This window comes from Durio zibethinus, chromosome 6, assembly GCF_047325235.1.
Source record: "Durio zibethinus cultivar Kanyao isolate XHJ-2024 chromosome 6, ASM4732523v1, whole genome shotgun sequence".
In the NCBI taxonomy this organism is placed as follows: Eukaryota; Viridiplantae; Streptophyta; class Magnoliopsida; order Malvales; family Malvaceae; genus Durio; species Durio zibethinus.
In genome coordinates this window covers 29,811,970-29,838,340 of record NC_143167.1, presented here as the reverse complement: position 1 = coordinate 29,838,340, position 26,371 = coordinate 29,811,970, and the positions used below count along the sequence as shown (strand labels likewise).

Sequence of the window (26,371 nt, the reverse complement as noted above, 5' to 3'; positions counted from 1 at the left end):
ATTCGAATTTGAACTCAAATATAAATAATTAAAATTTCAAAAAAATATGACTCAAAAATTTATTTTTATATATTTATTGAACTTAATGGAATAAATTTGAGTAATTCAATTTTTATTTTGAATTAAAATAATAAAACTCGATCAAACTTAAACTGAATTTGTAATCTCAAATTTAAAGTCAAATTCAAATTCAAACTTATTAATGTATTAATTTAAATTCGATCGATTATACCTCATTTATGTCAGACCTCATTTATGTCAGGAGTAAGAAAAGAGATAAACAAGCAAAAGCAGCAAGCTAGAAAAGAACCAAAATAGCGTGCCCAGCAGAACCACAGAATAGGGATATGCACAAAAAATTAGGATGATTTATTATGGAGCAACGTACTGAAAGTAAGCTCAGAATTCAATACTATTTTAAAGAATCAGCGTAAAAGTCCTGTTTTAACATCGCCAAAATGCAGTATTTTAACCAATGTTCAATGACCCTTTTACTGATGAAATATGTAACTCCAAATACAACAATGTCAACTCTGGATACCGCTACTACCCCTAGATACAGAGAACACAAAAATGAAATTACTTAATTTTGCATTTTAAAGGAGATTGAGGCAGCAACTTACAAGCCAAAACAAGAATGACTACCAGTATTAGCGAAACAAATGACGTTGAAATACTGCAACATCAACTGCCTCCCTTTTGTTTTAGGGTGATCTTATCCCCAAGGCTAAGAGCAATCCCCTGGGTCTTGCTCCTTATCCTGATGTACCCACTAAGCTTCCCATCTGATTGTTTCTCAACACTCACATTCACCAAGGCATCCTCCCCAAACACGCTTTTTGCATACAGGTTAGCTGCCAGGAATCCACACTCACCATCTAGGGCAGATCTGAAACACAAAACCAGCCAGCGAAAAGGAAAGACAAGAAAGAATGGATTAATAAGAATGCAGATGATGATCTATAAGGAGCTCACATAAGTGATTTACAACTGTGTTCAGCAGCAACTTCTAAGAAAACGTTATTTTGGGTCACAAAAACATAAAAAGATACATCCTGAAAACCAACATAATGTAAATTTGTTATTCTACAAAGTGAGCATAATAGATTCATTAAGTTGTTTCATAAGTGCCATGTGAATTATATACGATGCAGTAGTATTAAAAATGTGCAACCTACAACATGATATGCAGAAAGCCAGAAACCAAAAACTGATCAGTTTATTATATAAATCTATGTATATGTCTAAATAAAGTAAACTCACAGTGGAGTGAGACACTTCATATTGGTTGACTTGATAATATGGTCAAGGAATTCCTTCTCATCTTGGATTACAGTGTTAACAGCAACCTGAATCACATAAAACAATAATGAAAATTAAGTTTGATACAACAATGGGAATAAGAACAGTTAGCTCAGTTGCAGGAGAAGCTTACAGATATAGGAAGTGAACTCAATTAGCAGTAAGAGGGGAATAACATCAACGGGTAATCAAACACTATGCAAATGGACGTGATCAACTTCTAAAATTGAGCTAATATAAAATTAAATTCCAATTACATACTGAACACATTATATTTGAAGCATAGTAAGGTATCAATGTTGGGCCAACTAACTAAAGGAAACAGGGAGGCTGAGATTGCAAGTTGGTAATAAAAAAGGAAATACTTTGAGAGATACCTTGTTTTCCCACTCAAATTCTGCCCACATAGTTCTGAATGCAGCATCAGTACAAACAGCAGGAGAAATATAGTCCATGATATCAATATGAATATCATTAAGAACAACAACAGTTCTTTCAAGCACATTTGAAGTCTCATAAACAATGTTGCCAAATATGACTCCAGTCTCAGTTGAGGACACCTTGATGTTGGCCTTTATTTGCTTGCTAGATTCAGGAGCTAGGGTATAGTTTTGTGGACGTTCCACCAGTTTCAGATCACCCATAGTTGCCAACTCCAAGCACAAATTCTGAAGGGTTTCCTTGGTTCGATTGATAACTGTGACATCAAGAACAATATCATAGTGATGGACAGTGACATATGCTTCAGCATATACTGGATCACTAAATCCAGTCAGTTGAAGAATACGGTTGAGCTTATTTGCATCATCAGCATCCTTGACAAACTCTCCAGTTGCACGTTTTAAATCATCTTGAACCTCGTCCTCCAATTCCAGCTGACTCATACCCTGGAAGTTAGCAACAGAAATTTTCAGATACAAGTACATATATACATGTCAAAAATCCAAGAAAGAATCAAAATTAAGAGTCAATAACCAAAAGATCTGCAAAGCCAAGGAGATAAAGAAGAAAATTCTATCAAAACAAATGAAAAACATGCTTAGATAGAACACAGAAAATGTAGACCAGATATGGGCATGATCAACTTGGCATAAACCAACGATGTTAAATTATGCACATAAGATAAAGACCATAAATAGGCTCTCACCTTCCTACTCTTCAAATGGTAGAAATCAATAAGATCATCTGGTTGTGCATGAGAAACCTGAGCCTTTGCCTTTAATTCCTCAGTTTCTTGCAACTGTTTCTCTGAAAGCATTTTAACAAAACTTTGGCGGCAAGACTGCAACCATGTTTTCCTTATGTCATCACCAGTGTTGCACAATAATCTTATGCACAGAATAATTCTATCATTAGAATCATTATCAATTGGGTGTGGAAGGACAGGTGATTGTCCTAATTGCAACATAGAGACAATGATCAGCAATGCCTGTGTGGTTGCTTTGTTAACTTCAACTTTTGATGGCTGTACCTCTTCCAATCTCAGAACAAGTTTAGTGAGTGTGCAAGCAACAACTGCCCCGAGGAAAAAATCACCAGTGAGGAGAAGAGATCTGAGATTCCCAGAAGCCAATGATCCCTGAACAATGGTAGAAGGGGAGAAAGCAGTTTCAGAGGCAGCACTCTGGGTTGCGTAAGTACCATCAGCAAGAATAGCTGGTCTCCTGGAGGAGACAGTGATTGAATTCGCTTGTGGAGTTTTCTTTGAAGCATCAGTAACTTCCCCTTCCTCAGAAACAGAGTAGAAAGGTAGCTCTCCAAGGCACTGCTTGATGGTTGCTATGCCACTCTCAACTTCAGACAGAGATAGGCAATACTCTCCAATGATCCAAAGGGCACAGGAGCAAACCCGTGCAGCTCGGATCTGATAGAATGTGTCCAATAGCCTTGTTATAATGGATACCCTAAGTTTAGGGTTAGTCTCAATTATTTCTCGAACAAAAACAACAACATCAATAGCTGAAGCAACATTACTGTCTCCCAAGAAATCCATCAGAAGATGCACAACCGTGCTTGCAACTTCAGGGAATTTGATTGCACAGGAATGAATAGCTTGAATGAGCATTTGTCTGTATTCTCCGTTCTTCTCAAGCTCTCCACTTTGAGTCTTCACAACTTCCTTCTTCAACATAAGAACAACCTCGTTGATGTTTCGGGGAGTTATTAACTCAAGAACAATATCGAGTGTCTTCCTCCGGATGTCAAGATTTGGACTTGAAAGTGCTCTAAGCACATCCATGATCAAGTCAACCATAATATCTCTATGAGAAGACTTAAGCTCATTCAGTCGATCTAGCACAATAAGCTTCACATTGTTGTCACTTTGAGAAAGAAGAAGCTGACAATAAGTGTTGGCAGCAGCTCTAATAGCAGTGGGAGCAGATGACAGAGAAACAAGTGTGCCAGCACACTCATAAATAACTGCAGTTGATGGCGCATTTAGTAAAGATATAATAATCTTAATATACTTCCCTTTCTCCCCACGGTTTGTTCTGCAAACCTTACGAATCAGCTCCAACACAACCATCTGAAGCAATTCACCCCATTCAGAAACCCTATCAACATGGGTCAAGAGGTAATTAATGGCTCGATCTTGTGCACAACTAAATAGCATAAGAAATGCATTTCGCTTGGCAGAAGGATCCTGCTCTGTTGAAAGGACCTTCTCAATCATATCAGGTGCATCGACCAAGAGCTGCTCACCTTGTGGAAGCTTATAAATCGACATTACAGCTAATATAGCATTCCTCCGAATAAATGGGTGACGATGCTCCAGATTTTGCAAAACAGAAGGGATTAGTGGCTCAATGATCTCTGTCTCATTCAAGCGGCAGAGGAACCTCAAGGTCACACCACGAATATATTCATTTGGATGTTGAAGATTGTTCCTCAAATTTTGGCATATCAAGATCATTTCAGGTAATACCCTCCCTTTTGTATCAGTTTTCTCGATTATCTCCAAGTATAGAAGCAAAAGCTTTTGGACAGTGTGATCCTCTGAAGGCAAAACATATCTGACAATGGTGATAAAAAGCTGGGGAAGGGTTTCTCCGTTCAACAAAAGCATAATTGCTTTCTTCATGGCATCAATCTTTGCAGGAACATCATTGCCTTCAAGTGCTTCCTTAATCTCATTAGCAATCGCAGGTGTGCCTTTGTCAAAGTGAATTAGAAGAGTACAGGATTTCTCCATTTCTTGCTAGTTTTCTGGCAATATAAAGGAACATAAAAAGTTCAAATGATCAACCAAAAATAAAGTACAACACTAATGAGGATTCTCAAAGCTGGGACTATTATAAAGCCATCTCAGCATAAACTATGAGTCTATGGAACGAAAATTTTAACATAGTGCTTACAAATCATTCAGAGAGTTTTAAAATAGGTAGCTTTGAAAGAGAAACCATTTTGAACAAAGAAGAATGATTACTTCAAATGTCATAAGCTTGGTTGAACATTGAAATGATAAATCAGCTCTATGACCATCTCCCACGTGCATATTTTATAATAATGATATATCATTACTACAGAATTTGCAGACAGATCTAGCGTAGAACGTTGCTCCTCAACTCTTCTAAACAATAACAGTAACTAATTAATGCACAACTTAGAGAAAATTTCCACTTGAACCTCGCATGAAAAGCTCTATCACATACAGATTTTTTGATTTCTTGCTCATGCTAAACGGGCCACCTAACTAAGCCATTCTTAATTCACAGAAAAGGCGATATATCTACAACTCCAGGCAAATCTGCCTTAATGCCACAATTGAAATAGATCTAAATAAAGAATAGTGGATATTTCAGCTTAATTATTAATATAAAATTACTGTCGATCTGCCCACTGAGTAAGAATAAGTTACGATCTGTTTGTTTTCATCTTTCTAATTCCAACATTACTGCTGAATTCGACAATTAAAATCAAAACATAAGGAATTCAACAAATAAAATAATATCACTGCGAAAGCGCTACGAAACAGAGAAAGCATAAAAGGTAAATCAGACTCAAATCCACAGAGCACAATTCGATTCGCAGCTTAAAGTTATTACTATCAATGATTCAATCAATTTATCAAATCAATAAGACGAAATCCAAAACAAATGCCGCGAAACCAACTAGAAACTAAATCAATAGATCTGGAAAATTGGGAAGAGTGAGAGAGAGAAAGGAACCTTGACCTTGAACGATTAGATCCTTGGAGAAGAGATGCCGGTTGGTGAAACTGAAGCAGGAAATTAGATGTTTGAAAATAAGCGCACCGATTTTTATTTTTTTTTGGGAAAATGAAGAAAACACTGTCTCAGATCTAAAGATCTATTTCAACACTGTGAACTTATAAGCAGAATGCAAGGATGTAATTTCAATTTACCCCTTTTTTAGGCGTTAATAACTACTGTAACGAGGATTAAAATATTTAAATAATTTAATTCGAGAGTCAATAAATTCGATTTTTTTTTAAATAAAATTTTAATTTTGAATCTTATAAATAAAAAAAATAAGTTTGAGAGAATGTGTTTAGGAGATTTGATTTGGCTTAATTTTTTATTAATTAGAGTTCAAAGTATTTATTATACATCGAAAAATTTCAAATAAAAAAATTAAATTATTCCATTCTCAATCTATTTGAAGTAAATATATGTATTTTAATATTTAAATAATTTAAATTTTTAAATGAACTATTTATAATTTATTTGCAAAAGAAAACGAATAATAATTTTTAAATAGTTGAAAGAAATTATTTTTTGAGAGATTTTAAAAAGTAAAAATACTACTAATAATTCATAAAGAAAAGCTCTATAATAATTAAATTATTGTCAAACAGAACAAATTTGCATTATTTTAGAATTTTTACAGTCATGCAATTGATAACATGATTAAAAAATGCTAAATCATAGTAGTAATTTATACTATAACTGTAATGCTCTTCCGATTTGGAATCAAAACATTAAAAAAAAAAAAACGTTTTCTTGCGTAACTCTAAATCAAAATTATACTAAATATTTGAACAAATTAGTCTTCTGCTTTCGCGATAGTGAGCCAGTAGCCTTGGCGCACGTCACTGATAGTTTCAGAACTCGGAAGCACCAGGGGGAGTGGTAAACATGTTCTAATTGAAGACCGTAAGGTAACAGATACAGAAGAAGAGTGGAGATATTAGTTGAGTTGAGCAAGGAAATGATTATCATGTCACCTTTTCCTTAGAAAGCTAGGTGCTTTTGCTTCTTGTCATTTGACCATAAAATCATCCTTTTGGGATCCTAAAATCTGCTGGAAGGTTTTCTCCCGCATAAATTATTAAGGTTTATCCAGAAAGAAACTAAAATTGCCTAACAAGCAAAATATTAACTGATTATTTATATATTATATAGATCAAGCCAATAACATGAAAACACCGATCTGATCTTAAAAGTTACGATTACAATATGCTCCGATCAAACTTCAAAGACAAAGATTGAGGCGAAACACCTGGCAACGACAAGGAGAAAGTCATACAAGCCTTTGCGGCAGCCACAACTTCCCTCTGCACGACTCGGAGAATAACTGTCGCAACTCACTCAGATATCTATATCTTGCAAATAAAATGTTGTGACAGTATCACCAACTACTTTGCACATCTGCTGCAGTAGTTCTTTCTCTTCTTGCAGAAAAACAGAGGCAAAAAGAGGAACTTCCAGTGGGTCTCTTTATATTTATAGCTTGCAGCATCCCTCCACAGTAGGGACACTGCCCTGGTTGCGGCAGCCCATGTTTCACCCTCTCATCTTTTTCATACACAAACACCCAACACATCCTATGCATTGTCTTAGTACGAGAGGAGACATTATGGTATTGTTAGACATCCTTCTTTTCTCGACTGTCTTGCTGCCTTTCTTCCTCAGCTGGTTGACTTAGAAAATCCTTCTATCTTTTATTGGTTTAGGATCCGGAAGAATACGCTGGAAGGAGTGTTTTACAAACAACGCGAACTTTTCAGTCCGGGTGGTAAAGGATAAGAGATGTCATTGGAGCTTTCTATAAAGTGTCTGTATCCACAACAGGATGATATTGACTGACCAGTTACTCAAGAACTAGATGCTTTTATCTACGTAACTTGCCTTTTCGGATTTCTGTTTTCATTTTTCTGGTCAAAGTTATAGAACTGTAGATAAATCATGAAATTGCAGGGAAGATGTTCAAATTGGTACTTGAAGTTTTGGCTAAATATACCTGAAGGTGGTTCATGTTCAAATTGGTACATGATAATTGTACTAGCATCTTAGAAATAGGAAGTTCTTCTGTTTAATTTTGAAAGCTTATTATTTTATTAGTGCTCTTCTAAGTACAATGCATTTGAATTTTGAGACCTTATTGTTATCAAAAAATTGAGTTTCCAAGCTCCCAAATACATTTAGCATTGAAACAGAGCACTCCGTTTGTTTCGTTCCTAAATCGTAGTATCATCTAGCTTGCCTGTACCCCGCAGCATTGAATGGTGCATGTCACGAAATAAATGCCAGTATTAATAGTTTCTGAAGCACGGAGAGCGAAATACATGTGCTGGCAGAGTGAGCTAGTCGGAGATCCTGAAATTGGCAGCATGGTTACAATTTACAAAAACTTGGGGATATTGAATGGAGTCGAGCAATGAAGCAATGAAGCCAGAAGCGTGTCCTTCTTTCCCAGAAACCTAATTACTAGTTCATAGCTAGCTAGCTATCTAGAGAGAGAGAGAGTAAACGAATCAACATACTCAGAGTAGAGACTGGAGAGAAAGGGGAGTTGCTCAACTCCATGAATACATGGAGTGAGTTTAACTTAGGAACAGACCAAGAACTTGTCAATTCAATTAAGAAAAAATCACCGTGGCACTGACTTGCTATTAGCAGCCGTTGAACGGCTGCCGTTCCCATATCGCTGTCACTATCACCATGCTAAGTTTCAAGCCGAATTGTGAGATTACAACGAAAGTCATTCATTCTAAGGAAAACAAAAATCTCGTAACGGTACCGATCTTTCACTCTACATAAAGGATATAAATCAGCAGTAAATCATACTCCTAAAGGATAAAAATTGGCAAATTGCCTGGTAAAACAAAATATACTAGGATTAATTTACACATAATAAAGGACACATGAAAAAGTTTATATCTCGAATTCAAACTTAATTTAAATTTTTTATGTTATTTATTTTTAAAAATGACATATAATAAATTTAAATTTTAAATTTTAATATTTATAATTTTTTTATTTTTAAATTATAACCTTTTTTATATAAAAATTAAAACTCCTTTGCCTTAGATCTTAAAATAACAATTACAATGATGACGTTGATACTACATAGTAGTAGTTGGTATCTAAGACAGAATTTTAGGGATACTATATAGTAATAGTAGTTAGTGTTTGAGTTGATAATAGTTTGATTTAAATCGGATTTGATTTGATTTTTTTTAATGTTATATAATATTTTAAAATTTTAAAATTTGATCTAAATTTGAATTAAATTTTCATTCGATTTGAATTGAATCAAATCAAATTTTATTAGTTTGATTTGATTTGATTTATCGATTTTTAATTTTTATATATTATTTTAATATATTTAAATATATTTTAATATAAATTTATTATTTTTATTTTTTTAAATTAAATAAAATATATAATTCGATTTTATTCAAAATTTTTCATTTATCGATTCAAAATTTGATTTGAATCTAATATTTATATATATTTAATATTTAAATTTAATTCGAATTAAATAAAAAAATAAGTACTATAATTTTAAATTATTTTTCGATTTTTTCGATTTTTTTCTTAGTTAGGTCCAGATTTTTAGGCATGAAGCACTGGCAACTTCGAGGAGAACGTGAAAAGCCTTTGGGGCGGGCACAACCTCCCACTCCGCTAAAAGATCCCCGTTTTGTCCCTCAAATGCTCTCCTTACTGCCACGTGTAGCCCCCTGAGATCACGTAGATTTTCCCACCCACTCCAGTCACAGCAAAAGGCTTCTGCATCGCCTCACGTGGGAATTTATCACCACCCACACACTGCCACTCGTCATGATCAGCTAGTTATACCTTCATCGGGCAGTCAACGTGTTCTGGAATGACAAACAGCCTGTCACCCAGAACCACGATGACCGTGGTCCAACCTTCTTTATCCCGTCCTTCATTCTTGCCACGTGTCAATCCCAGGTCCTAGACCCATCCTCTCGGCGAAAATAAGAAAGGCAGGTTCACCCCTCTTTCACGTACATCTTGCTCCCAACCACTGCTGAATCGTACCTGGCCGATCCCCTGCGCATTTTAGCAACGGATTACCATGTCTCCCTCTGTGGATAATGGCATTCTGCGTAGGGTGGGCAACCCAACCCCCGGCGTCTTTCGGTCCGACGTGATCTTATAACATCACTTTTTTTTTTTTTTTAAATTGGGTTTCGAGGTGGAATTATTAAGAAAAAGTCGAATTTAAATTTTAAATAAATTCGGTTGATATTATATAAAAATTAATTTTAAATTAATTTTTTTATTTATATATATTTATATAATTTTATATATAAATATTTAAAATTTAAAATAATATTTTATTAATTTTAAATCGAATAAAATCATATACGATTTATACAATATTGAATTATGTTTGAGTTTAACGAATATAAAATCAGATTAAATTCGAGATGAACAGAAACTCGCTTTGATCCGATCCGTTTTCATCCCTAATTCTGCGGAGGTGATGGAATCATTATATCCGTCACTTCCACCGACGGCCATGATCTTACCATTAACATTCCCCGCAGTGAAGAACGATCGTGGGGTCATCATGGATTCATGGAGGCGCTATGGACCATTAATTTGTGGATGTAGTGTAGACGATCGTAGTATGCATGGAAGTTTCTGTGTTAGAGCACAAACCACCCAAAACGTAGAGCTGGCCTTGACGTGCAAGTACAAGAGAACTCCCGTGGGCACACAGCCTTGGGACAAGGTCCTTTATGGGTATGGACAGACCCCGAAATGGCCAGGGTCGGTTATGGCTCTGTTCCATGAGCAAGACACTGAACATAAAAACGATTGGTATGGATATAGAAGATGAAAAAGACAAAACTCTAAGATCTCGTCGCGTAGGCCTTGAATCAGCGGCTCCGGTATCTTGTGATTTTCTCGATCATAATTGTCTTGTTACTTGCTCGAGGCAGACTTGGAAACCGCCATTAATCTTTGAAGCTCTTGGCGTAGACCAAAGCTAAGCAGAAGAGAAGTCGTGGAATTGTGTCCGAGCATGGTTTAACTGCGTATATATAGAACTGGAATTACAAGGGAGCGGAAGTAGAGGGAAAGTGGGCGAGTTTGTGAAGCTAACTTTACCGCGTAAGGAAATGTTGGCTTGTCAAAATGAAAATGTTTAGACTATTTTAATGTTTTTTTTTTTTTTTCATTGAAATAAAAATAGGAGTTTATATTTGATGTATGGTTAATGTATAGATTTTATAAAAGATAAATTTTATATAAAATTGTTAAGTGAAATTTAAATTTTTTTTAATTTTAATTAAAATTTAAATTGATAAATTAAAAAAATTTAATATAAAAATTAATTATATATAAAATATTATTAAAAATATTATTTATAATTCAAATTTAATCAATATTATTCAACGATAAAAAATAGGTTAATGTTTTATTAAAAAAAATATTTAAAATATATCAAAATTTATTAATATTTTTTTAAATTTATACACTTAATTTATATAATAAAATCTTTTAATCTATCGATTTTAATTTTGATTTTTAATTTTAATTTAATTATTTTTAATGAACTTTTTAAATTTCACATAAAAACTTTATCTAAATTTTTATTTTTTAAATTATTAATAAATTAGATAATATTATTTCGTTAATATATAAATATTAATTTTTAAAAAAATTTATTCATTAATAAAATAATTTAATTTAATTTATTTTATTAATAAAATTTTATCATAAAATTCACAAACAATATATATATATATATATATTATATACAATGCAACAAATATAATTCTTAAAAATAAAAATGAGTTTCGTGTGTGAGTGTTTGCATGATTCCCTTCTAAAAACCGGAATATTAATAGAACCGTAAATCGAGTGACGAACCAAAATCCGGAAAATCCGAAAATCAAAGGACTTATTTGATTAAACAAATTTTCACACTGGAATCAGCCTCGAATGACGTAACTTGAACTTGGAGACGAGCACGTGCCGCCGGTGACCGGCGCTGAGGCCCGACGCTGAGTGTGCCTTATCTAAATAAAAATAGTGATGTGGGGTGGCGTGGCCGGGCTGCTCTGGGCTGGACTAGGAGGATTGAAGTTTGAATAAAGAGAAAATCAGAAAAAAGTTGGATTCTCTTAGGTCTACAATTAATGTGGTTGGCCGAGGGCTTCAATAATTGATAAAGATTAGAGCACCCGGGTGAGGGTGGTTACAAAGGAAGGTGAGATCTTGTTTCATTTTTGTGTTAATGAAAGGACCATGTCAAGCCCATTAATAATTATTGACCTGATAACAGCAATTATTACCCTCACCTCCTGCACCTTCTTCTTTCATTGGAGTTCAATTACTGAATTACAAGTTTAAGAAATTTGGTGATCAAGGCTGCTGACATGCAAAGTAGGCTTAATTGTAGGATAAATCCCCCTGAATCTATCTATCTATGACAATATAAAACCTAATTATCAACTTTAGTTGCTTGTTTGGACAAGTGACACCTACAAGAACAGATTTACTCCCGGAATTGGAATTATTTAACCCAATTGCACAGGTTATGCTGCTACTTTTTCCTCAAATGGAAAGCGTGAGAGTTGATAGCAGCTGAGGTATGGCTGTTTTTGTTATTTATAAACAAAAATGCAGAAAAAGATGCCTTCTTGTTGTTGATGGAAATTGGAAACTGAGTATATATTTGTCTGAATGTTGAAAACATATGTATTTGCAAATGTGGCCTAAAAATGGGCATTGGGAATATGTAGTAATGGCCCATAATGAAGAAGTTGAATTAGCCCAAGCAGCAGATGTCTACGGCATTACCACTAGCCTACTCTCCAATGAATTTGTTCCGAATTCCCGCCCCACACTAAGGCCCTCACGTTATCCGTTTGGACCATTTAGATCACTACAACTGGTAGTTGTACTTCTAGATAGATTTCCCCTTCTTGGCTTGCAAATCATTTGCATGGCTATGGCTGCCTCTGGCTGATGGATAGGCGTAGGCTGCCTCTGGCTGATGGATAGGCGTAGGCTCACCACCACCACTCTCACCACCAAAGAATGCCTCAAGTCCACGCTATTTTGCCTTTACCTTGTAAACAGTTGCTACGTTCTAATATTTTCTCATCTTCTTCTTCTGCATCGACTCAACGTCGTTTTCGAAGGACGTTCTCTCCCACTATACCTCCCAATCTCAAACGTCTCACCGGTCGCATCGTCCAGCTCACTCGCCGTAGGCAACTTCATCAGGTCAGGTGTTTTTTTTTTTTTTTTTGACTGTTCTGTTGGAATTTATTGTTAACTGGGGTGGATTACAGATATTTGAGGAAATCGAGAATGCGAAGAGAGAATATGGGAAGCTGAACAAGATCGTGATGAACGCAGTGGTGGAGGCTTGCGTTCATTGTGGAGATTTTGATTTGGCTCTCAACATTTTTCACCAAATGGCTCAACCCCACAGTTGTGGTGTTGATACTGTTACCTATGCTACACTCTTGAAGGTAATTTAGAAAAAAAATTAATAAACCAAACAATTCCCAAACATGTTCTTATACCCATTTCGACTCATTTTATCTATTTATTTACTGAAAATTTATTAGATGATTGAATCTTAGCTGTCATATTTGTAAAGGGGTTGGGTCGGGCTCGAAGAATTGATGAAGCCTTCCAATTACTTGAGTCGGTTGAGCAAGGCACTGCTGCAGGGAAGCCAAAGTTGTCAGCACAACTTATCTACGGTCTGTTGAATGCATTAATTGAAGCAGGTCAGTTTTAGAAGTCCGCTGAAACCATTTTGTTGATCTGGGAGTCTTTCATTAAGCTGTAGAAATCTTGGGATGAATTTGAAATCAAAGGTTTTGAGTAGCATAATAGCATTACAATAAATGGTTTTATTATCATAATTAGTGCCTATTTTCTTGTCAATGACAAAAGCGTTGGACTACCAGATTAAGTTCATCACTTGGATCAAGTCTGATTTCCGATAGCATTTTGCTGCCATTTTCAAAAACAAAGCCTCTGTTTTGGCCCTAGATCATACTTTTTACCAGGAAGAAGTTATAGTAGTATTACTTGTGATTATTCATCTTGTTAGTACTTGCGTGTGGATGGGCTCAATTATATGAACCTAAACATTCATATGAATGGAGGATGTTGATAGTTGAGTATTATTTTGCTGAAGATATACTTCATCATGTTACTTTTTCTCTGTTTTAGATATATCCTTGTAAGCAACAACTTCAACATTACTGACAATGTATACATAATCTGGTTTATTTCAGGAGATCTACGCCGTGCTAATGATCTTTTTGCACGCTATGGTTTCCTTCTTTGTGAAGGAGGGAGTCCGTCAATATTGACTTATAATTTGCTAATGAAGGTTTTTATCTGGCCTGTATATCTGCTAAGGAGGACACTATTTTAAGAGTTTAATTTTCTCCCCCAAAAGTTTACTCATGGTCCTTTGCTTGTCAGTTAAAATATCTGTTCTTGAAGATTAATCTATGTTTTCCCTCTTTTCCGCTCCTCCAAACTCTCAGGGATACACAAGCACAGGGCGTCCTCAGGCTGCAATAAACCTGCATGAAGAAATACTACGTCTTGGACTAGAGCCTGATAGACTGACATACAATACTCTCATCTTTGCATGTGTCAAGACAGAAAATTTAGATGCTGCAATTTGTTTTTTAAAGGAAATGAAGGTCACAAGCACTTATTTGAAAGGCCAGTTTAGAGCCTCCCACATACAATAAGAATAATCACGGGAACTTCCCAGTTGACCTAAATTGTTATACCTGATAATTTTTTCAGGATAAAGCACAGCAGTTATGCCATCTTGATCTTTACCCGGATGTTGTTACTTACACTACACTATTAAAGGTGAGGTAGTCTTGTGTTTATTCAGATATAAACAATTAAATGAATGAGCAGTTTTTTTTTTCAAACTTTTAAATGTTGAAGCTTTTGTTAAATATGAGAACATTTATATTGCACATTCCCTATGAAATGGATGCAAAATATTTAATAGTCTATATCTTCATCGGTAACCCTTATTGTATTCCTGAGATCTTCATCTTTCTCATGTGAGTGAATTCAAAATCAATATATTGCTCTCATGTGACCAAGAAACTTATGGAAGAATTTACCTTTTTGCTTTATATCTGTGTAGGGTTTTGGGCATGCTAAGGATCTCCATTCAGTTCAGAAGATTGTGTTGGAGATGAAATCTCGTCATGATTTGTTCATTGATCGTACTGCATTTACTGCAATGGTTGATGCTTTGCTAAATTGTGGTTCAAACAAGGGTATGTTGTTGATATTGTTTCAGAACCTGCAATGGGTCATGATTCTATCTTATTTACATGATTGAGGGTGAGATCTAAAATTTTACATCTTATACTAGTTCAGCATACTAATTACATTTGCACGTAATTTATGTGAACTTTATCCAGATTGGGTGTAACTCCAAGTAAATTTAAAATTTCTATATGCTGATGTTTTGAGTAGAACTTTTATTGGGGTCATACTCTGTAGGATGTAAACAACATATGCACCAAAGTTTTAATGTTTGAGTAAAGCTTCTGCATCAGCATGCTGAAGCTCATATAAATCTATTTTACAAATGAGGTTTGTTTATCATTGTTGTTAACTCATGTCAAGTGAACCAGTTTTACTGCGTATCTACTTTTGTTTTTCACTTGCAAGTGGTACATATAGAATTTTGTTTCATTGGGGAAGTACCTGAATAATAATTGATGGAATGGTTTATAAACAAAAAACCTAGGTGCTTTTTGCATATTTGGAGAAATATTAAAGCGGGCTGGTGCAAATGCGGACTTGAGGCCAAAGCCTCACCTTTATCTCTCCATGATGCGTGCTTTTGCTGACCAAGGGGATTACAATATGGTTAAACATCTGCGTGAGCGGTTGTGGCCAGATTCTTCTGGAACCATCTCTCGGGCTGTTCAACAAGAAGCTGATCATCTTCTTATGGAGTCTGCTTTAAATGATGGGCAGGTATTCAATCCATCTACACATGACAGTTGGCATTGCAATTTCTAGTGCATTAATGATGCATGGCGCAAAAACTTATTAGGAGTAGTTGTCTCATCTGCATGTACTGCTTGAACTGATACAGTAAGACTATTTGCATCCTTCCAACTTCACTAAATGAGAATAATAGGTTTTGTTTCTGACCTCTAGGTTATCCCATGTGAGAGAAATCCCAAACTTGGAAAATTTGAAATCTATTTTTTTCCCTTTTCTATCAGATTGATGCAGCTTTGGAAAATCTTACAAAAATCATTAACAGATGGAAGAGTATACCTTGGACAAGTCGTGGTGGCATGGTATGGAATTAATTCTTACTTTTGATGATTGCACGGATACACTAGGGAAAAAAGAGACACAAGAGCTTAATCTTATCTGATCATTGAAGATATAAGATATTTGAAATGGATGACAATATGTGCCCTTGTTGAAAATGTGCTGAAATTCCCTTGTTCCTATTGATTAATGAACTCAGTGCTCTTTCTTATCCTGTTTATTTAGTTTGACGGGATTAAACTGGAATGCACCTAATATAGTTTGATCTTTCCTGTCAAAATTTCTTAGATATTTGATGACTAATCCTTGACCTTGAAATGCTTTTCCCCCTTATGAGATGTTATTTATGCAGTTCAGTTAAACATGTTCACCACCTTCAATGTACTTTTGCTATGCAGGTTGCTTTGCGTATAGAGGTTCTTCTGGGATTTACCAAATCTTTGTTCTGTCCTTACTTGCTTCCTCAGGTACACAGTCTCTTCCTGTCCATTTTGAACTGTAGAAGGAGAAAGCTTCAAGTAATTGTTAGGGATGATTTACATATATAGGTGTGAGACAAATTTTTAGCTCTGGATTGTAATATCATTGCAAAAGATGTGACCATATTTATTTGGTGCATTTTTATTGCGGGATCTACTGATAAAATCTATGGTTCTGGAAATATCCATATATAAGAGCAACTCTAATTATTGACCAAGTTTAGTTGAATGGGCATGGATGATATTGTTGATGGAGCTAACTGGATGGCAACTACAACTGGCAGTTTCAATGTGCCAAGTCCTCATATACTGCCAATTTTTTAGGTTGAATGACGAGATTTTCTATGTTCAGGTGTTGCCAGGTGATCTGATTGAGAGCATCATGATGCCATTTGAAACAGTTAGGCCACTACCCGGCACTCTGGAGTTGAAGAAAGTAGTAATGCGCTTATATAGAGAGCCAGTTGTGCCAATTATAGATGACTGGGGCAGCTGCATTGGGCTGTTACACCGCGAGGATTGTTATGAGGTACTTCCACAACTTGTTGCTAGCTAATAAAAAATTCATTGGTTATAATCCTGTCTGATGACTTTCTTGATTTGGTTCGATTATCATTGTGCAGCATTTTCATGCATAATTAAGATGTGAAACATGTTTCTCTCTAGTACTTTGTTGGGATGATGACTGACCAGCCATGTACAAGTTGTGATAGACTGTAATTCATCTGAAACTTCTATTGATTGTGAGCTGATTCAATCCTCCATGATCTTGTGCAGATCAATGCCCCACTTTCGACAATGATGAGAAGTCCACCTCCTTGTGTTACAACGACAACAACTATTGGTCATGTAATTGATCTAGTTTTGGAAAAGAAGTACAAAATGGTTATTGTTGTAAAAAATAGCAACTTGAATGGTACCACGCATGGGTCTAGGGCAGTCGGTGTTTTTACAGCTGAACAATTGGTTAACCTTGTGGCACCTGTGTCAGAAGTGCTGAAACAAAAGCACACTGTTCATAGAAGTTTAACGATGTTTTGATGCATTTCTCATCTTTTACTTACTTTTTTTTTATGTAAATAAAATTTTGGGCAAATATGAGTAGCTGAGATCATCTTAATGCATGTAAATTGAAGAGGAATTTGTTAACCGCGTTAAGTGGACTCTCCCATCACTCCTTCATGTCAAGGAATTTTGTGCTTTTTTATCTATTTTGTACTATTAGGGTGTTTTAATGGATTAATGCAATTATTTTTTTTAAAAAATAATTTTTAAAATTCAAATAAATATATTTATTTTTAAAAAGTTAAAATTAAATTTTTATACAATATTATTGTGTGAATTCATATATGGTGTACAGCATCAGTGTACCATTGTATAAACTGATAAACAAATTAGTAGCGTATATTTGAGATAAGAGGAAATTAAGGTATGCTGACGTGGTAATAATTAGAGGCGGTAGCTGAAATGACGGTACGGACCTTAGCAGCAGGGGAAGACCAAACCTAAAAGGCCTCCTCCGAAAACCGAACGGAGCTTGGGCTGAAAAAGGCGAGTTGAGTGAGTGAGATTTTGTCTTCCATTTCTAAAGAAACCTCCTTTGAAAGGATCGTTTTACGGAGGGAGAATTAATACTTAAAACAGAAGGAGAAAGGGCAAGGAAAATATGGCGTTCAGAGGGAAGGAGATGATGAAGAAGCTGATGATGAAGGTGGGAGAGAACAACCTGGCTCCTGGAGTGAAGGAACAACTCATGAAATGCATTCCCAACAGAAAGGTCGTCATGGGCCGTGCCAAACGCGGCCTTTACGCTGGCCGACACATCCAGTTCGGCAACCGCATAAGCGAAGACGGTGGAAACAAGTGTTCTTTCTCTTTCATCTCTTAACTCTTTTTTTTTTTCTTCTCTTATTTCTCCTGCAATTAAATTTTTGTTGAAATTGTTGATTTTATCATTTTTATTGTTTTGTTTTGGATTTGTGGTCATTGTTCTGAGGTGATCTGTGGAATTAATTGGATGTTGAGCATTTAGCTGGTGTTGTTGAATGGCTGTAATGCCTACTAGGATCTTTGTATTGGAGTTATTACTAGGGAGGATATTAAGAAATTAGTTCAGGAATTCGCTGCAAAATTAGGGTAGAATCTATTGAAAATCTTAGGAAACTCATAGTCGGAGTCAATAGTGGGATCTTAAACAGTTTCATAACTAAAAATTACATCCAATCAAGCATTTTTGGGGTTTAGATGCTTGTCTTGAAGTCAGATTTAATTGTCATCGAGCTCTCTACAAGTATGGCTACCAAGAGTCCTATGTAGTTTTCTGTTATTGGTGGTCATCTGTACTTGGAAAAAATCTTTTGGAATATTTGTCATCGTTGAGCACATGTTTGTTATTTTGAGATGTGATATATCCTTGTAAGCATGTGATTCATTCAAGTTCTCCGCTGCAAAGTTGGTTGTTCCACTTTTTCTGCACTTTGGACTCTGATATGTGCGGCTGAATTGGTGCAAAAGAGCATACCAACCGACAATATTGGCCACGATCAAGCAGAATGGAGAAAATGGTTCTTGTAGGCTGTATCCAAACCCCTAATAGTTGGATTAAGGCTTTAATTAAGTTGACGTAAGATTAAACTTTAGCTGTGTTTTGCTGCTCAAACTTTCTCTTTTACTTTGCTTAATTTCCTGCACAAAAAATTTCTCGACTGAAATATAGCTGTGTGTGCTCTTCTATGCATTGGGAAATTTTAACCTTGTGTAATGGATGGGACAGGTCGAGGAGGACTTGGAAGCCTAATGTCCAGGAGAAACGTCTCTTTAGTTATATCTTAGATCGCCACATTCGAGTAAAAGTCACCACTCATGCCCTTCGTTGCATTGACAAGGCAGGTGGAATTGATGAGTACCTGCTGAAAACTCCCTACCACAAGATGGATACAGAAATGGGCCTGTTCTGGAAAGCTAAAATTGAGAAGATGTATGAAGAGCTTGGGCAAATGGAGGTAGTATTCTTTTCGCCAGAGGATGAAGCAAATATTGAACAAGGTTTCAAAGACCTGAAGCTAGCAGAGAGAGCAGCTCGAAGGGATGCCAGAAGACAGATGTATGGGTGGTCAGGGAAACAGGAAAAAATCAAGCATGGAAGAACTGGCCTAGTAACTCATGATGAAACTGCTAGTGTTGGGGAAGATAGTTCGCATGGCGATGTTCATGAACAGCTGGTTGCAAATTTGTGAATTTAGAACTGCTTGCTAGCTTGGATTCTGTGCACATTTTTCCTCCTTTTTAAGGATTTTTGTTTTGGATGAATAATTTTGTAGCTATGCTTTTGGAATTAAGTCTCACGAGGATTGGGCCTCGTAGACAGAAGCATGTCATCAACTTCAGAGTTAAATTATAACTTGCATCTTTAGTAACGTATCAGTCAATTTGGCTTTACATTAACATGATACACAGAAGTATATCTCTGTTGAAACTGATCCCTATGTATTCCCTGGAGCATGATTTGAAATACCGGTTGGGCTGACGGAGCATTCGAATATTAGGCCATTCTTTTGTGTTTAAACATGAAACATGAAGATTAAAAATTAAACAGTGCAGCAGTTGAGAAGGCTGGTTGGTTAATGGAATTCTGACTCATTAGCTCCAAAATGTGGGCTTGGAAAAGTTGTATCTGACGATCGAGATTAGAGTGCATTGGCGTGGTACCACAGGTATATGCTAGTAATATGGAGGATCTCTCTGTTTTCTGTTGAGTTAGGTGAGTTGGCTGGCCTATTAGAAAGTCAGAATTCCACATGAATTTCAAAATTTTATCAGTTATACGTCAGATGGACATTCGCAATCGAATGACGGACACGAGCTTTGGCAGTGACTGTGTGGCAAGAAGTTGTTGGTTGTTACGAAGCTGGATTTTGCACATAGATCAAGCTTTACATAAGAGATTTTGTAGGCCCTTACTTTTTTTCGTTGATAGTTTATTACGTAGTATATCTCACATTAAATAAAAAGATATAATTATTGATGAATAAAATTTATTTTTTTATTAATTTTATTTATATTTTAAATAATTATATTTAAATAAAAATAATTATCATATGATAAATGATCATAATTATTTGAATATAAATAGATTATTATTAATAAAATTTATGATTAATAAAAAATCATAACTATTTGAATAAAAATATATGTTTATTTATTTATTATAAATAAATATTTCAGTATAATCACTTTTACTGTTTTTAATTGGAAAGTTTAAAGTTTTATTATATTGAAGAGTTTAAATTTTGTTGTATCTTAAATATATAATTATCTTTAAAAAACTATTCTATATATCTCAAAATCAAAAAAAATTTCTATTTTTTTATTTATCTTTTCTTAAAATTTAAAAATAATTATAAAAAATTTATATTTTGCATTAGAAAGATATAACTATTTTTACTCAAACAAGCTAGAGATTTGGTTTCTTCAAAGTGACAATCCCCGTAAAGCTCTTGAGTTAGCATTTCGAGCGGCAAAATCATATGAATTTTGCGCTAATGGAAAACCCAGTTTAGAACTAGTCCTGTGTTTGTGTCACGGGTCGACACTGAAGCTTCGAACCCGCGCGGCTCAAGGACCCGGGCATTCACTCTTCCGACGTCCCAGATCAACCTTCCTGCCACGGTTCACACCCTTGTGAGGTATTGTCTGCTCTGGCTCCCCTGACCTCACGGTTTTGTCCTACAAAAGGCGTCTCATAAGGCGGAGGTGGTGTGAATCCTTTTATACCCCAGGGATCCTCCTATTATGTTCGATGTAGGATTCAGGACTCCCCTTAGATCCTAGACATTCTCCCGCACCCAACCTCGTGATGCCCTCGTCACGGAGATTGGCCACCCTGCCTACCTCCCTCGAGGTGCTTGACGTGGATCGAACGGTTTAGAGCTGGCTCTGATACCACTTGTCACGGGTCGAGACTCAAGCTCCGAACCCGTGCGGCTCCGGGACCCGGGCATTCACCCTTCCGGTGTCTCAAATCAGCCTTCCTGTCACGGTTCACACCCTTATGAGGTATTGTCCGCTCTGGCCTCCCCTGGCCTCACGGTTTTATCCTACAAAAAGCGCCTCACAAGACGGAGGTGGTGTGAACCCTTTTATACCCCAGGGATCTTCTTATTATATTCGATGTGAGATTCAGGACTCCCCCTTAGGTCCGTGACACCTACATGTCGGTGCAGCAATATATCGCAGCTTAGGCTAGTGCAATGAGGCAATTCCTCTTCTTGAGCAATCAATTGAGATTCCAGTGATTGACGAAGGCCAAGAGCATGCTCTGGCTCAGTTTGATGGTCATATGCAGTTGGGTGACACTTTTGCAATGCTACGACAGCCTGAAAACTCAATAACTAGTTACAGCACTGGTTTTGAAGTCCAGAGACAAGTTCTTGGAGAAACAGATCCCAGAGTTGATGAGACCTGCAGGTTTTTGGCTGAAGCTCATGTGCAAGCATTGCAATTTGGTAAAGCACAGAGGCTATGCCAAATGGCTCTTGACATTCACAGAAAGAATGGTTCACCGGCTTCTCTTGAAGAGGCAGCAGATAGGAGGCTCATGGGTCTCGTATGTGAAACAAAGGGAGACCATGAAGCTGCTTTGGAGCATCTTGTTTTAGCCAGTATGGCCATGGTGGCAAATGGCCAGAAGGCAGTGGTGGCTTCTGTTGATTGCAGCATTGGAGACACATACTTATCTTTGTCTCGATATGATGATGCTGTTTTTGCCTATCAGAGAGCACTCATAGCTTTTAAGACAGCCAAATGAGAAAATCATCTAGCTATTGGATCTGTCTTTGTCCGGCTGGCTTATTTGTGTAACAGGACAGGGAAATTAAGGGAATCAAAATCATACTGTGAGAATGCCCTCCGAATCTATGAAAAGCCCATGCCTGGGATCCCTCCAGAGGAGATTGCAAGTGGCCTCACAAATGTTTCTGCTATTTATGAATCAATGAATGACCTTGATCAAGCAATCAAGTTGCTACAAAAGACCTAAAAAATATACAATGATGCCCCTGGTCAGCAAAACACAACAGCTGGAATTGAAGCCCAGATGAGAGTAATGTATTACATGTTGGGGAATTATTCAGAATCTTACAACTCCTTCAAAAGTGCCATTTCAATGCTAGAGAGGAAATCTGTCTTCTTTGGCATTGCTCTCAATCAAATGGGGCTGGCTTGTGTGCAACGCTTTGCTATTAATAAGGCTATTGAATTGTTTGAAGAAGCCAAGAGTATTATAGAGCAACAGTATGGACCTCACCACCCTGATAAGCTTGGTGTATACAGTAATTTTGTAGGCACTTATGATGCAATTGGCATAATTTGAAGATCAATATTAAAGAAGGCTCAAGGTATTAAAGGATTAATATTTTTATGGACCAAAATATTAATTTTTATGAAATCTTCATTACAGGTATGTATTTTTATTTTTTGCATAATTACTGGTAAAAAATTAACTAAATGAGATAAATACGTTAATAATTTATTTAATTAATGTGTAAAGTCAAAACACAATATACAAAATATTAATTACATTGCATAAATTTATGCATATACTGAAATTGACTCTACAATTAAATTTAATGAATTGTATTATATTTATTTAAAAAATCAATACTTATTAAGACTAGGATGTGAAATAGTCTGAAAACATAAAGGAGAAAGAAATGAATTGATTTATGACCAAAAGAATTATCATTTTTTATCAAATAACAAATTAAATTAGGTTCTAATGGAATAGTCGATTGTTAATTATCATGTCTTGGATATATATAGAACTGGCAAATTGTTTCATAGTTTTTATGAAAATAATCAGAAATTGGTAAAGAAATTTACTATAAGAAATTAGATGCAAGTAAAAAATTAATATAAAAAATAAGATTTGACTACAATATTAATTTTATTATTAAATCATGAGACCAAAATTGAGATAATAAGTTGAGTTAAGCTATTTGTATAGTTTTATCTTTATTGGTAGTTTATAAATTAAATGTTGATATATATATATAATTTATTATTGGTTCAAATTTTGAATAGCGTTCAATTTTCATGAAAATCAATAAAAATTAAATTGATATATGTGAGTAATTATTATTAAGATATGATGTTTCATGAATTAATTGGTGAATAATAAAATCAGAAATATGTGGAGTGTGACATGTATTTTGCTTGCTAGGTGTATTATACTAGAAGTGATTTTACAAAATAAAATTTCATTATGAACAATCACAAAGTGAAAATTATAAATAACCATCAAAGATTTAATAAATGGTTACAAAAAAGCATTATTGCTTTTTGCATATGAGATATTGATTAAACGAAAAGGCTTGTCATTGAAAAATATTGATGCATTTATTAGTTACTAGTATTTTGAAGGATGCCCATCAATGTCTAATTAGACATGTTTATAAATTAAAAAAAAACATGCAAATTCATCACTAATTTTTGCATGAAATATGAGTAGAACTTATATTATAATTATTGTTTATACCATTTTATGAAAATGATTCTTTAGATTCATGTTTCATAACTTACATTGATATGATAATCTAGAAACGAACATATTGGCTTCAGAAAAAAAAATCTCTTTTTTTTTAACTCAAAAAAATCTTTGAAAATTTTTTGATTGCCTTTTGCGTGCTTTCTTTGATTTTTGCCTCTCTCCATAATTTTTGTGTGTCTGATTTGTGTGTGTTTCTATGTGGACATATATTTATAGAGTTTAAATTCAAAGAACCTTAAACTGAAAAAAAGTTTCACTTCCTTTTAAATTCTCTTTTTAGATTTTAAATTCAACCCAAACTCCGACAATCCACCTCAAACTCTTCAATCCAAGTTTTACCCAAACCCAACCATTGATTTTTCTTTTTCGTTTGTTCATTTTTATTTATTATTTTTTAATTAATCAACAACTAAAACTTCAGATAGATTGGGGTGTCTACAGCTGCCCCTCTTTGCATATTTTCTGTGAAACAAAAATTGTGTAAAAACGTAAACAACCAAATCACGAATCAACACATAGTTCTTTTTTTTGTTTTTCTTTTAAGCATACTCAAACTTTATAAAAACTCCTCTAAACAGAGACTTATGTAGGCATATTGGTCTTGTGAGTGAAGTTTGAATTGATTATATATCTGAAAATATTATGACCAATTAAAAGTGATAAATAACAGAGATATATAGGTTACATAATGGTGAAAAAATAAAGTTCTCATAAAATTTTGAAATCAAGTTTAGAGGTTTTAATAATCATGAACTTAGAATTGACCATTGGGCAATTATTATATGCATTGAAAACTCATGATAACATTTAAGATAGCTGATTTTCACTAAAAGTCATCATTATAAATGATAACTTCAATAGCCAAATCTACATGACTTGTAAGTATGATATGGATTATTATGGTTGGTTTAAAATAGTCATAAGTCAAAATTAATGCCACAATCTTGATCACATTATGGTAATTTTTTGTTATGTATATGGTTTAATTCATGGATTGTACATATAATTTATTATCTATAGTTTTATATAGTGAAAATTTTAAAGTATATTTACTTTAGAAGTCATGAGTAATTCAAAAATCTTTTGAATTCGAAAACTTTTATAATAGCAAAAAGAATGATATTTAATCTATTTGGGTGATGAAAATGTTTTTGTTCATGGTAATAAAATATTATTAATAGTGTCTATGATGAAATAGATTTATATAAGTATTTATGAATTAATATAAAAAATCTTAAAATGAGACTATAAAAGCATGATTATATTTAAAATCTACTTATTAATGTAAATTCTTATATTGAGTTAAAATATAAAAATTTTGAAACTTTTATAAAAATATTAAGATATTTGCTAGTTATTTTTTTATTAAGGGTGGATTTGGAAATCTCCTACTTAAAAAAAATCACCAAATAGTGAAAAGATAAATAAAATAACAACTTGATTAAGTATATATGATATTTTGAAAATTAAGTGAGATATTCTTTAATAAAAGAATGCATACTTGCATATGGTGAAAGTGATAAGAATAAAAAAAATAAAAATTGCTACCATAATTTTATAAGATTTTAGTATAATTTTATAAGCAAATTATACATGCTAATTAATAAGTTTAGACACTTATTAAAGTAAAGTCATAAAAAGGTCTTTAAAATCTTAAAAGGATTAAAATCATTTGGTTTATTCATTGATTTTATCTAATTGTAATTGAAGTATAATTGTATTAAAAATGTATAAAAATATGAAAATAGAATAGTTGAAATTAATAAATATAGAGTTGTGACCACAACCAAAACCAACTATTTCTTAATGATAAAAATGAGGCAACAATGTTTGGAGCATATAAATAATATGTAAAATGAAAAGTTTAGATATATTAATATGAAGTGATTATATTGAAAATTCAATCTCAAGTGAGGTAATTCCCATAAAAAAAAATTGAATTTTAAGATATTTGGTTAGTAGTACTACAAGTAAAATGGATCTAAACCCTTACTATTAGATACTAATAATGGAAACCCAACTTTGAATTAGTAACCAAAGTTTAATAGGTAAAAACAAGTTATTATTATGTGTCTGTTAAACACTAGTAAAATCCGTTTAAATTTTAGAAACTAGTTTAATCCATTACGTAGGGAGGATGAGTTTTTATACTCTTAATAGAGTTTTAAATGTCTAAAGCAATGAAGACATAATAGAAACTCTACCTATATAAACAAATAAGTGGTGTCACTTCAACAAGAAGAATTGGAGTATCTCTTGTAAATGTTTATGAATAGGATAACCATATAGTCATAATAATGCTAAAAGCGGTTATAAATCTCTGACAGAAGAATAAATAAGTATTATGTGTATCATATATTCAATTCTAATACTAAGAGTTGAGGTTTAATTTGCAGATACCATCAATTTCGTTAGAATTTTAAGATATATATGCTAATTGAAGGTTTAAATCGAAAGATGCTCTTTTGTATTCATAATATTTATTTGTGTGAAAGGTAAAAAACTAA

At 34.3% G+C, this 26,371-nt stretch overlaps 3 protein-coding genes and 4 pseudogenes across 8 annotated transcripts; 3 read left to right on the top strand and 4 right to left on the bottom strand.

Moving 5' to 3' along the window:
* Positions 1 to 388: 388 nt before the first annotated feature.
* LOC111284749 (coatomer subunit beta-1) lies at positions 389 to 5,607 on the bottom strand. 4 transcript variants are annotated; one of them, XM_089762676.1, is made up of 6 exons: positions 5,472 to 5,607; positions 2,450 to 4,509; positions 1,680 to 2,189; positions 1,264 to 1,349; positions 646 to 889; positions 389 to 552 (listed from the first exon to the last, which is right to left on the bottom strand). In XM_089762676.1, exons 2-5 carry the CDS (start codon positions 4,493 to 4,495, stop codon positions 685 to 687), a joined length of 2,847 nt encoding a protein of 948 aa, XP_089618802.1. In that variant the 5' UTR covers positions 4,496 to 4,509; positions 5,472 to 5,607; the 3' UTR covers positions 389 to 552; positions 646 to 684. The 4 variants fall into 4 exon arrangements, with proteins under 4 accessions (XP_089618802.1, XP_022729384.1, XP_022729383.1 ...); XM_022873649.2 differs by having other exon boundaries at positions 5,478 to 5,607; XM_022873648.2 differs by having other exon boundaries at positions 389 to 889.
* A 1,108-nt stretch (positions 5,608 to 6,715) lies between these two features.
* Positions 6,716 to 8,458, bottom strand: LOC149518552 (uncharacterized; annotated as a pseudogene).
* A 613-nt stretch (positions 8,459 to 9,071) lies between these two features.
* On the bottom strand, positions 9,072 to 9,691 carry LOC111284429 (F-box protein AFR pseudogene; annotated as a pseudogene).
* A 144-nt stretch (positions 9,692 to 9,835) lies between these two features.
* LOC149518551 (F-box protein AFR-like) lies at positions 9,836 to 10,643 on the bottom strand (annotated as a pseudogene).
* A 702-nt stretch (positions 10,644 to 11,345) lies between these two features.
* Positions 11,346 to 17,381, top strand: LOC111284984 (pentatricopeptide (PPR) repeat-containing protein / CBS domain-containing protein). 2 transcript variants are annotated; one of them, XM_022874169.2, is made up of 12 exons: positions 11,346 to 12,764; positions 12,833 to 13,015; positions 13,147 to 13,279; positions 13,796 to 13,893; positions 14,054 to 14,215; positions 14,325 to 14,393; positions 14,683 to 14,818; positions 15,298 to 15,530; positions 15,785 to 15,862; positions 16,238 to 16,306; positions 16,671 to 16,847; positions 17,096 to 17,381. In XM_022874169.2, exons 1-12 carry the CDS (start codon positions 12,576 to 12,578, stop codon positions 17,357 to 17,359), a joined length of 1,791 nt encoding a protein of 596 aa, XP_022729904.2. In that variant the 5' UTR covers positions 11,346 to 12,575; the 3' UTR covers positions 17,360 to 17,381. The 2 variants fall into 2 exon arrangements, with proteins under 2 accessions (XP_022729904.2, XP_089618800.1); XM_089762674.1 differs by lacking the exon at positions 17,096 to 17,381 and adding an exon at positions 16,942 to 17,089 and having other exon boundaries at positions 12,334 to 12,764.
* Positions 17,382 to 17,757: 376 nt separating this feature from the next.
* Positions 17,758 to 19,734, top strand: LOC111284986 (uncharacterized). Of its 2 annotated transcripts, none has more exons than XM_089762675.1 (2): positions 17,758 to 18,941; positions 19,092 to 19,734. In XM_089762675.1, exons 1-2 carry the CDS (start codon positions 18,871 to 18,873, stop codon positions 19,552 to 19,554), a joined length of 534 nt encoding a protein of 177 aa, XP_089618801.1. In that variant the 5' UTR covers positions 17,758 to 18,870; the 3' UTR covers positions 19,555 to 19,734. The 2 variants fall into 2 exon arrangements, with proteins under 2 accessions (XP_089618801.1, XP_022729910.2); XM_022874175.2 differs by having other exon boundaries at positions 17,810 to 18,181.
* Positions 19,641 to 22,688, top strand: LOC111284428 (protein KINESIN LIGHT CHAIN-RELATED 3-like; annotated as a pseudogene).
* The last annotated feature ends 3,683 nt before the right edge of the window (positions 22,689 to 26,371 follow it).